At 43.0% G+C, this 14,375-nt stretch overlaps 1 protein-coding gene across 1 annotated transcript in view; it reads right to left on the reverse strand.

Annotated features, from left to right (window-relative positions):
- Nucleotides 1-14,375, reverse strand: part of MCTP2 (multiple C2 and transmembrane domain containing 2) — a 387,219-nt gene that overhangs the window by 71,606 nt on the left and 301,238 nt on the right. Inside the window, exons 15-17 of the mRNA XM_082254686.1 lie at nucleotides 12,375-12,476; nucleotides 12,190-12,264; nucleotides 5,390-5,509 (exon numbers count right to left, since the gene is read on the reverse strand). Of these exons, the coding sequence (XP_082110812.1) occupies nucleotides 5,390-5,509; nucleotides 12,190-12,264; nucleotides 12,375-12,476 (297 nt within the window). The remainder of the gene's footprint in view (nucleotides 1-5,389; nucleotides 5,510-12,189; nucleotides 12,265-12,374; nucleotides 12,477-14,375) is intronic.

A 14,375-nucleotide genomic window follows, 5' to 3' on the forward strand; every position in this document is an offset into this window, starting at 1 on the left:
TATACTGCTGATGAGAAAAGGTATTTAGCAGTTTATATTTACTAAAATAATTACATTTCCATGTTCTGTGTAGTGTGGGAGAGCAGATATAGTGACTGCGGGCTCCTGGGTTTAGTAACACTTTAATATGTATACAAATGTATGTACAAACTTTGGTTTGAAAATCTATAATGTATGGCCAGCTTACAAAATATGCACTGAACACAGATCTAGCTTGAAAGCTTGCAATCCAACCTCTTTAACTGGCCAATAAATGGTATCGCCCTAGACCTGAATACACAGATATGGGTGTAATATTCTATGTGCTCTTCCAGAGCCGTGCCAGGCCTCAGGATTACAGGAAGACCGCAAACATCACAAATCTCTGCGTAAAATTACTTTTGGCAGTCAAACCGGCCACATACTGGGCGAACGAAACCAGCCACATACTGGGCGACCACATTAGCAGCTAAACCCGATGCAGAAAAACTCTCCTATGAAACCGTACAAACAACGTCTGACATAATGATCAGGAAATGCTGGATAGCAGGATCACTTTATTCTTACTTATTACCCAGATCAAACCGTTCTACACCCAGCTGAATCCTCAGTTATTGAATTCTCTTCTTAGACCGTCTACAACGCTGATAGAGAATTTGAACATCTATAAAAATGTGCCAATGCAGTAATGTCAGTCCCGGGGTCTCCAAACTCTTCAGTATAAGGGCCGTATTATATATTTTACATGATTTTTGGCCTGAAAATCTTTATAAACGATTGAGTCCCCACTTATATCAGGGTCCCCCCTCCCTTTACAACAGAACCCCATCATGTCCCCCTTAAATCAGAGCCCCTCTTACATCAGAACCCCATGAATGCCCCTCTTAACATCAGCGTTCCAATCAGGCCTCCTCTTACATCACAGCCCCATCATAGTCCCTCTAACAATATAGTCCCCATCAAAGCTCTCCTTACATAAAAACCCCATCAGGACCCTCTTAAATCAAAGCCCCTCTTACATCAGAATCCCATCAGAGTTCCCATCAGAGCCCTTCTTATATATGCCCCATCAGGACCACCTTAAATTAGAGCTCCTCTTACATCAGAGTTCCCATCAGAGCTCCCCTTATATCACAGCCCCATCACAGTCCCCCTAACATTAGAGTGCCCATCAAAGCTCTCCTTACATCAAAACCCCATCAGGAACCCCATAAATCAAAGCCCCTCTTGCATCAGATTTCCATCAGAGTTCCCATCATAGCCCTTCTTACATCAATGCCCCATCAGGACCACCTTAAATTAGAATTCCTCTTGCATCAGAGTTCCCCTTAAGAGCTCCCCGCATATCACAGCCCCATCATTGTTCCCCTAACATTACAGTCCCCATCAAAGCTCTCCTTACATCAAAACCCCTTTAGGACCCCCTTAAAATCAAAGCCCCTCTTGCATCAGAATCACATCAGAGCTCCCACTTCCCATCATAGCCCTTCTTACATCAATGCCCCATCAGGACCTCCTTAAATTAGAGCCCCTCTTACATCAGAGTTACAATCAGAGCTCCCCTTATATCACAGCCCCATCATAGTCCCTCTAACATTAGAGTGCACATCATAGGCCTCCTTACATCAAAGTCCCATCAGGACCCCCTTAAATCAGAGCACCTTTTACAACAGAGTTCCCATCAGAGCTCCTCTAACATCACAGCCCCATCATAGCGCCCCTAACAGAGTTCCCCTCAAAGCCCTACTTACATCAAAGCTCCATCAGGTCCCCCTTAAATTAGAGCCCCCCCCCATATATCAGAACTCCATCAAAGCCCCTCTTAACATCAGAGTTCCCATCAGACCTCCTCCTACATCACAGCCCCATCAAAGTCCCCCTAACATTACAATCCCCATCAAAGCTCTCCATACATCAAAGCTCCATCAGGGCCCCCTTAAATCAGAGCCCATCTTAATAAAGGAAAAGGAATTGGCAGCTCTCCAGGTTTAGTCAAAATCCAGATTTATTGACTGGACATCCAAATATGACAATCGTGACAAGGTAGACGCGTTTCACACACTGTGTGCTTAATCATTACTTAATGAGTAATGATTAAGCACACAGTCAGTATGTGAAACGCGTCTACCTTGTCACGATTGTCATATTTGGATTTCCAGTCAATAAATCTGGATTTTGACTCAACCTGGAGTGCTGCCAATTCCTTTTCCTTTATCAAGTTTTCACGGAGGCGAGCCGGGGCATGCACCGGTGGGAGTCATCAGGCAATTACACCACCTTGAGCAGTGAGTTCTTGTCTCTTCAATTGCAGAGCCCATCTTACATCAAAATCCCATCAGAGTTCCCCCTACATCGGAGTTTCCATCAGAGCCCCCTTACATCACGAGTTATACTCAAGGCCTCATTCACACTGTTGCATTACTGCAATGCGAGGCACTACACTCTACTACTAGCAACCAACCAAATAGTATCACATAGGGAACATTTGGTCATCTGGTCATCACTGTCTGCATTCAGGGACACGCACCCGCATCCACACGTCTGCATGTGTTAAATTAGGGCCAGCTGAGTCTGTGTAGCCACTGCTTCCCAATAGACATGAATAGGACTGCCTGCACGCAGACACAAGGAACACCTGTGCATCCCATGCAGGCAAACATGGCCTTTAACCAAGCATTTAAACCTCCCCCCCCCCCACCCCAAACCTCAAATAGAAACGTAAACTCATGTGTCTGGGCCCCTTTGTACAAAAATGTCCATTAGGCCACACATGAGATATATTGCCATGCACACCAGAATGTGAGCAATAACTCAAGGGCTGGTAATCACAGTTCACTCTAAAGCGATGGTCTCCAAACTGCGGCCCGGGGGGGCCAGATGTGACCCTTAGCCTGCCCTTATCCAGCTCTTAGAAAAATATTTCTCTCACTGATATGAGGCACTATTCCTTCCACTGACACAAATGATGAGAAACGATTCCTCCACTGACACCATCAATGGGTCAATATTCTTTTCACCAATACCATTTTCTACTCCCACGGCCACAGTCCGGCCCCCCTATGGTCTAACAAGGCAGTTAAATGGCCCTTTGTTTAGAAAGTTTGGAGAACCCCGCTTTTAAAAAATAATAGGGTTTTAAAGTTTGTTGCCATTTTACGGGCACATGCAATTTTAACCACTTAAGCCCCGGAGGATTTGGCTGCTAAACGACCAGAGGGTATTTTGCGATTCGGCACTGCGTGACTTTAACGGACAATTGCGCGGTCGTGCGACGCTGTACCTAAACGAATTTGGCGTCCTTTTTTTCCCACAAACAGAGCTTTCTTTTCGCGGTATTTGATCACCTGTGCGATTTTTTGATCACGCGCTATAAACAAAAAAAGAGCGTAAATTTTGCAAAAATAGCAATATTTTTCCCTTTTTTTTATATGAAATTCCCCCAAAAAAAAATGTAAAAATCAAAATTTTTTAATATTTTCGGCCAATTTGTTTTATGCTACCTATGTTTGGTAAAAAAAATCGCAAAAAGCGTATTTTGATTGGTTTGCGCAAAAGTTATTGCGTTTACTAACAAAGGGAAAGATTTTTGTCATTTTTGTTGTTTTTTTTTTAACGCGTAATGGCGGCGATCTGCGATTTTTTTTGCGGTACTGCGACATTGCGGCGGAAAGATCGGACCCTTGACTGACATTTTTGACACTTTTGGGGTTACCAGTGACATTTCTACAGTAATCAGTGCTATATATATGCACTGTTACTGTAAAAATACACTGGTAGTGAAGGGGTTAACTTTATTTGAGAGGGAGGGGCTGTGTGTGTCCCTAGGGGCGTGATTCTAACTGTGATTGGCTGTGGCTTCAACTGTATGCAGAGTGATCAATGGATCTACATAGTAGATCCATGTGATCAGCTCTCATACAGAGAGGAGAATGACAGGCAGCTTGTTTACACAAGCTGCCTGACTTTCTCCCTCTCCCCCGCCGATCGCAGAGTGGCCGGCGGCGATCGGGTCCGCCGGTCACACGCGCGGGGGGGTCCGTGACCACGCGGGAGCGGGAGCGCGCCTCCGGCGGCGCGCGCTCGCTCCCTAAACCCTCACAGGCGAGCGACGTAGACCTACGTCACTTTGCCTGTGAGGGGCTGACCGCCGCCGTAGATAGTCGTGCGGCGGTCGGCAAGTGGTTAAGGTTTGACATGGTTGGTATCTACTCAGCATCACCACTTTGTTTTCTTTATATTTTACTAAAAAATTGGGTAATATTTTGCATTTGTTTGCCCTATAATAACCTTAAGTCTCCATTCACCCTAGTACGACTTGTCAGGCGACTTGGTCAGCCTGACAAGACACGCAGTCAAGCGGTCCATTGACTGCTACAGGAACCGTTCTAATAGGAGCGACACAAGTCACTCCGACTTAGAAAAAGGGTCCTGTACTACTTTGGGGCGACCTCGGAGCGACTTGCATAGACATTCATTTTATGAAGTCCGTGCAAGTCGTGCCAAAGTGGCGGTGCACGCGACTTCACAGGTCGCCCCCGAAGTCGTGCCGCTTCAGTGTGAACCGGCACTAATGGCACTTTTCCACTGCAAGTACCGGCTCGGCTCTACTTGGCCCTGCTTGGCCCGGTTTGCTTTTCCACTGCTGGTACCGCATGGTACGGTGTTGGAACGGTTCGGTACGGTTTGCTTTTCCACTAAAGTAGTACTAAAGTTAAGTGGGTGGGATAACAACGGGGTGGGTGGGATTCTCTGAACAATCAGTGGCTAGTAGTGACTGCATGGGAAGGATTGTGGGATATGGTACCGGGTACTGTTTTTGAGAGCCGTAACGTTCGGTTCCATGCAGTGGAAAAGCGCCGCCGTACCGAACAGTTCCAACACTATACCATGCGGTACCAGCAGTGGAAAAGCACAAAAGCGAGCCGAACCATTCGGTTCCATGCAGTGGAAAAGCGCCGCCGTACCGTACCGAACCGTTCCTACACTATATACCATGCGGTACCAGCAGTGGAAAAGCACAAAAGCGAGCCAAACCGTTCAGTTCCATGCAGTGGAAAAACGCCATTAGTGAATTTTTTTTCCCCTAAAATGGTGCACTTGATAAACCTTTGCATTAATATCATGCAACATACAAAAATTGGAACTGGCACCATTTTATTCTCCAGAGTGTCTGCTTTCAGCAAAATATATCATGTTTTAGGGGTTTTAAGTAATCTTCAGGCCTAAAATGATTTTTTGTTTGCAAAAAAAACACAACAATGGTTGTGGCAGCAAAAAGGGTTGAAGCATTTGCTAACACAGTTTGGAGTTTTAACCAAAATCAAAACTCTTAGTTAGAAGAAAAGGGTGATTAGCTGACTAGGACATCCAATAAAAATGTACAATTGCCAGGTAAAAACATGGAACTCACCAAGAAAGCTATCAGGCTCCTTTTTGTAGACTCCCACTGAAAACAGCTCTTTACGAAACGCATCGTGTTCCAGACTGCCAGCGTGATCTTTTTGACACGGTAAACATTCCTCGATAAGATCTAACAGAAAGGAAAACTGATGAATATTTGGGAAATAGAAGTCTATTACAAGGAACCAATTTCACCCCAAGGATCCCTTTCCTTCAAGAACTTACATTCTCTCAGGGTTTATGGACTACATATCTAAAAAAGGTCTAAATATAACAATAAGGTCAGATAGGAAGTGAGTGTTGGTAATTCAGCGAAAGTAGTATTTGCAGAGTTCAAATGCCGAGCTGTTCTGATCATACTATACAAGTGTGGAATGGAGGTCAGCGGTGAACACTGTTTAACCAGCAGAAAGTAAGACATCCAGTGCACTTTAATGATGTAAACAGCATTCATACTATAAAGGAGGGTGCATTTTCCTCTTTGTAAAAAAATAAATATTTTATTCCATGTTTTTTACATACTGGGGTCATACACACTTCAGTTCCGGAAGGTTTACCCCACTTCATGACCAGGCCATTTTTTTTGGATACGGCACTGCGTTACTTTAACTGATAATTGCACGGTTGTGTGACGCTGTACCCAAAAAAAACAAATAGAGCTTTCTTTTGGTGGTATTTGATCACCTCTGTGGTTATTTTTTGTGCTATAAACAAAAAAAACACTAACAATTTTGAAAAAAAATATATATATTTTTTTACTTTCTGCTATAAAACACATCCAAAAATAAAGTGTAAAAAAAAAAATCAAATTTCTTCAAAAATTTAGGTCAATATGTATTCTGCTACATATTTTTGGTAAAAGAAAATCCCAATAAACATTATATTGATTGGTTTGCACAAAAGTTATAGCATTTACAAACTATGGGATATATTTTAGGATTTTTTTTTTTTTTTTTTATAGCTGGACTGCAACATTGAAGCAGACAAATCTGTCACCTAACTGACTTGACACTTTTTTTGTGGACCAGTGACACTAATACAATGATCAGTGCTAAAAGATATGTACTGTCGCCCTGCCACAGTAAATGTATGAGGGGGCGGTTGGCACCTGATTTAGGTTTACCGCATGCAATAATGCAGTCACGTGACTCATTTGCATAAATTATCGCTAATTAAATGAAGTCCAATTCATCAAAAAATAAAAAATAAATAACGAGTATGTGGTATTTATGGCAAAATTAAAAATGTGCCGGTAAATATCGTTTAAAAAAAACATGCAGTAAGCTCTTAAAGCGGAGTTCCAGCCATTCACTCACCTGTCCAACGGTCCAGCGATGCAGCCGCCCGAAGCCTCGATCCTCTCCCTCGGCGCCGGCATCACTGTTGTGGGCACCCGGCTGTGATAGTTTGCGGCTTCACAGCCGGGTACCCACTGCGCATGCGCGAGTCGCGCTGCGCGTCTTGATTGGCCGGCAATCTTCTGGGACCTCTGACATGTCCCAGAAGATTGCAGGGCGGGAGGGGGAGAGGAGAACTTCCGCTCAGGGCGCCGCGGCACTCCGAGCGGAAGTGGGAGCGGGTACCTGTCAAAACTAGGTACCCGCTTCCCCCCAAACAAAAATGACATGCCAAATGTGGCATGTCAGGGGGTCAGGACTCCCTAAAGCGGAAGTTCCACTTTTGGGTGGAACTCCGCTTAAGTCTTATTCACAAACAGAACAGAGAGTAAAAAAACATGTAATATTTATCACCAGGGTTTTCCTGGCAGTATCACATGTTGTATAAACAGTGCGCTGCCCGCTCATCCTTCCCCTTTTCTGAACTGCATGCTCAGATAAGGGTCCGGTACGGACTTGGGGGGCGTGTTATTTTTATTTTTTTTACATTTTAGCATGGGGTTGGCCTTAAAATCCATACCAGACTCAAGGGGCTTGGTATCCACTGGGGGGGCGACAATGTTTTTTAATCATAATTATTTTCATAACTATTACAATCAGCTGTCAGAGGGAATCCCGCTGACAGCTGAGGAGTCAAACGTTGTTAAGGATGAGGCCGCCGGCTTCCAAACCTGCTTTTTAGCAACCAGCTCAATACGATAAATTACTGCAATAAATAATTCAGTAATTACCGCTTAATCGAACAAACGCTGCATTCATGATTAAAACACAAAATTATTGATTGATAATCACCCCGGGGGGCGTGCGAATGTGCATGAGTCGGGCAACGTATAGGTATGTAGCAGTGCATGCTCAAACCGCTGGCCAGCAGTAAAATTACTGGCAAGTGGTTAAACTGCTCTTTTTAAAGCCAAACCCCATCCACAACCTTTTATTTTGTTTTGGATAGAGTGTGGAAGGGTTACAGCCTCTGACAGTTTTAAGGGTCCATTCACACTAGGCAGCAGAAAAAATTGCAGAACTGCTGGAAGAAAAAAGCAGCATTAAAAAAAAACGCTCCTATAGACCATATCATGCACTTGTTTAAGCGCATTTAGGAATGTTTGCATTTATAAGCATTTTTTCCCCCAAAATACTAGGAAAAACGTACTCTTAAAAATGCTTGACAAGTCCAAACGCTGCATATGTTTTTTTTTTTCCCAGCCTGTAAACGGTCCTCTGAAAATATGGCTGTAAACGTCCAATTGTGCATGGACACATAGGCTACCATAGGGTTGCTTCTACAAACTGAAAAGAAAAATGGCAATTGCCTGTATAAACAGCATTTTTTATGCCCAGTGTGCACGAGGCCTTAAAGCTGTCTATTGGGACATGAAGTTATGCCAAAAAGGCCAAAAATACATTTCTGGTGGAAAGAATTAAGGGACAAAATTTCGGACAGTGTTATTTTTTTTTTTTTTTCTGACACTGTTCCCCACCACCTCAAAACATCTGAAAGCTGAAATTTAGGTTTGGCAATTTTTCATAGGTACATTGGCCCAGCTTGAACCAACGTAAGTATGTATGTGTCATTCCTGTAGGATCGCCATGAAACCAGATAAGGCATGACTATTACGGTGATGTCCACTAGCTTATGGGTCCCTTCCCAGGCAACTGCCCTTCTGACTAATGAACAATGGAGGCCGCCCGCTCCGCATGGGTTCCATTTAGAGAACACTTTTCTCAATGAATGCGAAGCCTGATTGGGTGGTGGTATCAGAATCGCAACCTCAGCCAAACAGAGAACATGATGCATTCATTGAGAAAATGCCAAGTGTTCCCTGAATGGCACCCAGTTGCTCAGGATGGCACCTGGAAGCTAGTATAGATACCTCTAGTAGTGTTGTCTACTACAGTGATTTCAAGCATCCACTGGAATCCCACAGGTATGGCACATACATGCTGGTCCAAGCTGGTCCAAGATAATTTAGTAAAAATTGCCGTACCTAAACTTCAGCTTTAAAGTTTCTCTATTATGAGGTGCTGCCAAGAGCCTATTAGAAATGTTGTGCTGAGTAATTATAATACCGTGCTGGGTGAAGTACAGGCGGTCCCCGGGTTACAAACGACTCCTACTTACAAACTGAAAGAGACAACAGGAAGTGAGGAAAATCTACTCCTAGGAAGGGAAATTCACTCCTGGAAGAGTTCTCATGGGTAAAAAGTGTCTCCATTGAAGCTTTATCACCAATCCTTGTTTCCACAACCACCCAAAATTTTCAAAATCCAATTGTCATAGGGACAGAAAGTGAGGTGAAATCTTCTAAACGGGGGTACAGACAGCAAAACAAATGTTACAGGGGTGTTAACCCTTCCCTATGCTATCCAAAAAAACTTAAAAATGATTCTTTTGGCTGGAGCTAAACTTAAAAAATGTACCTGTTCCGACTTACAAATTCAACTTAAACACAAACCTACAGTCCTTATCTTGTTTGTAACCCGGGGACTGCCTGTAACTGAAAAATGGGTGGTACACTACGGTAAAATACTTGGTGGGCGCAGCCTGCTTGTATGTCAACCAACAGCCACAACTTGCCCAATGAGCCAGGTCAGACCAGGGATATGAAAGCATGAGTAATGAATTCTTCTATTCAACTGCCAAGTACAAGTCTATATGTGAAATGTTGGAAAATATTCTACCTAGGTCAACAGAGTCCAATGCAAAGATTTCTGGTGCAGTTTTGCATAGAAACCAATCAGCTTCCAGGTTTTTTTCCTCAAAGCTTAAGGCTCCCTTCACACATACACAATTTGAGTCGTAGATGGAATTGCCGCGATTCTGCCCGCGATTCCAGGATCTCGGCGCGCATTTGCGATACCATTATTTCTTAATGGCACCCTAAACGCGGTGCAATTCTGCTGTGATTGTCGCACTGCAATCACGCAAACCAAATCACGCAATGTGTTTCACCCAAAAGTAGTTCCAGAACTTCCAGAATCGTGGTGATTTCACCCGCGATTCCAATCGCCTATGTGTGAACAGAGCTGAGGTTAGAAGCTGATTGGGCACATCTTCACCAGATTTTGCACTCTCTAGTTTTAGTAAATCAACTCCTTAGGATCATTACTAACATGCTTAGAGTAAAAGTAAATATATTCATCAAGGACCATCTCTTATGCTATTGGTCATTTCATTATTCTATTTGAAGGGTCAGAGTAAAAGAACAGGAACAACATTGGTAGAGCGAGATCTTGGTGCAAGATTTTCATAAAGGTATTTTATTATTTAACATGTCAATACCACCTAAGTGAGTGGTGGATGTAATCTCTGCAAGGACTGTACAAAATCATATGCTGTGCCTGGATTGCCCATTTAATTTAAAGTGTTTTTAAAGGCTGAAGTTGTTTTTTTTTTTACCTTAATGCATTCTCTGCATTAGGCTAAGAAACCTTCTATTGCCAGCATCCCTCCAGTCTCTCTTCCTCCTCACTGGGCTCAGTGAGAGCAGTGGGAGCCATTGGCTCTTGCTGCTCTCAATTAAATCCAGTGATGACGGAGCAGGGGTCAGGGCTGAGCAGCACTGTGTGGGTCAACGGACACACAGACCGCAGCTCAGGATGGAGCGGCTTCCTATAGTGGCACACAGAAAAGAGGAGGAGCCCAGAGTGCTAGCCCTAGAAGAGGAGGATTGTGGCAGCTAAGTATGACATGTGTTATTTAAGAATTTACAATAAAAACTAACTTTACAATCATTTTAAGGTTTTTTAATACCACACGTTGCTTACTAGGCAACACAGACTCATAGGATACATACTGGGGTTGATTTACTAAAGGTTTTACAAAGCAATCTTCTCCAGACCTTAGTGAATGTGGTCACATTTGCTGTGCAAGGAATACCCAATCATGTTCAAGGTAAAAAATATATATATATATATATATATATATATATATATATATATATATATATATATATATATATATATATATTTGCTTGCACATGATTGGATGATGGAGGTCTGCAGAGCTTCACCTCATTCACTAAGCTATGGGGCAACTTCCCTTGTAAAGTGAACAGCCTGTTGGCTTAACCTTAGAAAATCAACTCTATTTCTTCAAAGTTCTTGTGACATTTCTAAAATACAGTAAAACCTTGGATTGCGAGCATAATTCGTTCCGGAAACATGCTTGTAAACCAAAGCACTCTTATATCAAAGCGAATTTCCCCATAAGAAATAATGGAAACTCAGATGATTCGTTCCACAAGTCCTTCAGTTTATAGTCTATATACAAAGATTATAGCAATGTGATAGGTTGTGTAACCATAAAATGTCCATCCACAATATGCAGCCTTCCCAAGGGGATTAGAAGCAAAATCTAGCAGAGCTACCGAATATAAGAGAGATGAGAGTGTAGCAATATGGTTACATTTAATGAAGGTTCAACATTTAGCAACTCACATGGTTGATGAGTAAAATAGGCACATCTAAGTATGCAGGCATCCGGGGTAAAGCTGTCCACATAGACCATCTTCTGAACCACCGGCTCTCACCACTGTCAGTCTGCAATCCTGACCGGGAAGAATAGCCTGCAGTAGAGTGATCTGAAAGTGAGGCTTTGAATCACTCGTGGAGTGCAGCGGGGAAGGGATGATGAAGATGGCAGTGCGGAGGATGGTCTATGTGGAAAGCTTTACCCCAGATGCCGGCATACTTAGATGTGCCCATTTTAATCATCAACCATGTGAGCTGCTAAATATTGAACCTTCATTAAATGTAACCATATTGCTACACTTTAGAGGCTCCTCTCTTCTTTTTTATACATGACGCTACTTGTATATCAAGACATCGCTTGTATATCAAGTCAAAATTTATTTTAAAAATGTGCTGGTCTTGCAAAGCGCTCTCAAACTAAGTTACTCTCAAACCAAGGTTTTACTGTATGTCAAATCACAAAAAAATAGTGATGTGCAAAAAAATAAAGAGTGTGCAACTGCATGGCCTGGTGAAACAGAGTCGACACCACCCTTTCTCAACCAGGCTTCCGTGGGACCCTAGGGCTCCTCCAGAGGTTCTTAAAGGTTCTTTGAGCGACTTTTGCCTCTCAGATAACAACTGACACCATTGATCTTTTTAGATATCTGGAAGGGGGATTCTTCCCAATAACCACAAATGTAGAGAACATTCTTCCCAGTGAACATCCAAATAATGAACTGAGAGTTGTAGATATAGTGATCATCAGGGGACCGTAAAATTTATTTCAAGAGTCCCTGATGTTAAAATGGGTGAGAAAGACTGGTCTACACACCCATCCATATACAGGTGAACTGATAACTATCATGTAATGTCTGCACTTCCAGATTTGCTCTGGCCAACTGATTTTGTGATCTCCATCAAAGATTGAACAGTTTCGGGCTTTACGATTGAATTTACCAACCTTTTTTGAAAACTTGGGGTTGTCTTCCATAAAGCGTGTCTCTCTCGGGTTAAGTGTCCTAATACTTGCTCTGACCTATAAAAGAGTCCAAAAATCCAAATTAAGGAATTGATAAATTAACCTTCATTACAGCTATCACACTTTGTAATATTATAAAAATGGGTCTCATAGCTTGAGCTACTTACTGGATTAAATAGCACATCAATTTCTAAATAGATCACTCCTTTTGAAGCTGTTGCCAAGTCTTTGTTTTTTAGCAAATAAGCAATTTGTTGTCCATTTCTTACCTGGAAAGAAAAAAAAAAAATACAATTCTGTATCATTTTAAATGAATGGCACAGACATTGCCTTGGCATCTAGAGCCCATTCAGACTGGCGCGATCCGACTTCCAGGGGCGACCTGTGAAGTCGCCGTGCACAGCGTGCACCGCAACTTCGGCGCGACTTGCACGGACTTCATATAATTGAAGTCAATGCAAGTCGCCTCCAGGTCGCCCCAAAGTAGTACAGGACCCTTTTTCTAAGTCGGAGCGACTTGTGTCGCTCCTATTAGAACGGGTCCTGTACTACTCAATGGCGAGCGACCGACCGCAACTTGTCAGGCGACTTGGTTGCCTGACAAGTCGCGCTAGTGTGAATGGACCCTTAAAGTGACTTTAAACTCTGGTTTAAAAAAAACGATTGTATTCAATTAAATATTTTCTAATTTTACCCCCTTAATGACCAGGCCCTTTTCTGTGATAAGGCACTGTGTTACTTTAACTACCATTGCGCGGTCATGTGACGCTGTACCCAAAAACAATTTATGTCCTTACTTTCCCCACAAATCGAGCTTTCTTTTGGTGGTATTTGATCACCTCTGCGGTTTTTATTTTTTGAGCTATAACAAAAATGGTGCAACAATTCTGAAAAAAAAAAAAAAACACAATATTTTTTACTTTCTGCTATAAAACATAGCCAATGAAAAAAAATGTAAAAATCTAATTTTTTCATCAGTTTAGACCAATTTGTATTCGGCTACAAATTTTTGGTAAAAAAAATCCAAATAAGTTTATATTGATTGGTTTGCGCGAAAGTTATCGCGTCTACAAACTAGGGGAAAGAATGTATTTTTTTTTTACTAGTAATGCCGGCAATCAGCGATTTTTAGCGGGACTGCGACATTGCGGAGGACAGATTGGACCCCTAACTGACACTTTTGACACTTGAGGGGACCAGTGACATTACTACAGTAATCAGTGCTAAAAATATGCTCCGTTACTGTGCTAATGACACTGGCAGGGAAGGGGTTAACATCAGGGGTGATCAAAGGGTTATGTGTGCTCCTAGGGAGTTCTTTCTAACTGTGTGGGGGTGTACTCAATTGATGAACAGAGATCTGTGCCCCTAAATAGGAGGAACACAGGATCCCTGTGTTCATCGTTGACAGAACGGTGGTCTGCCTTGTGCACACATAGGCAGACCACTGTTCTGTCTCCATGGCTAGCAATTGCGGGTGTCCGGTGGACATCACGCTCGCTAGACCGGCTAATTGGCTCCCCCGCTGGCAAACCAGTGTGTGTGCGCCCTTGGCAGCGCGTGCGCCACCCCACTGTCTATTACACGAAGCAACTTACAGGTACGTTGTTTGGCGTAATAGAGCCCACCCACCACAGTGAAACTACGGCGGCTGGTCGGCAAGTGGTTAAAGAGGAGCTCCATGCTCCCCCCAAAAAAAATAAATACAGTAGCTGCTGACTTAATATAAGGACACATGCCTGTCCAGAGATACAGAGATGTCTTCACCCAAACCAATTCTTCAATCGGCTTTAGGTGTAGGCGCCAGTATCTTTAGTAAGGGAATCAGGAAATAGAGTCTGTGCCTGTATCCTACTGTGCATGCACGAGTCGAGCTGCACCTTGTGAATGGTCCCGTAGTCTTCTGGGACCTGTTATGTGTCCGAGAAGACTTAGGGGGAGGGGGGGGGTGTAAACTTCTGGCTTAGATCACCGCGGCGATCTTACCCAGAAATGGTACCTGTAAAAACCAAAAGCAAGCCCATCAGTCCATGACCAGCAGTGTCAACTGAGCAAAAAAAAAAAAAATACCAAAGAGTGGTTTAACAGAAGTCAATTGGGAGATCATCTTCTGTTCAACCACAGCGGCCAAAACATTTGGCTGGTCCATGTCGGTATGGCAGGCTTTA

This window comes from Pelophylax lessonae (genome assembly GCF_965119305.1).
Source record: "Pelophylax lessonae genome assembly, chromosome: 4".
Taxonomy (NCBI): domain Eukaryota; kingdom Metazoa; phylum Chordata; class Amphibia; order Anura; family Ranidae; genus Pelophylax; species Pelophylax lessonae.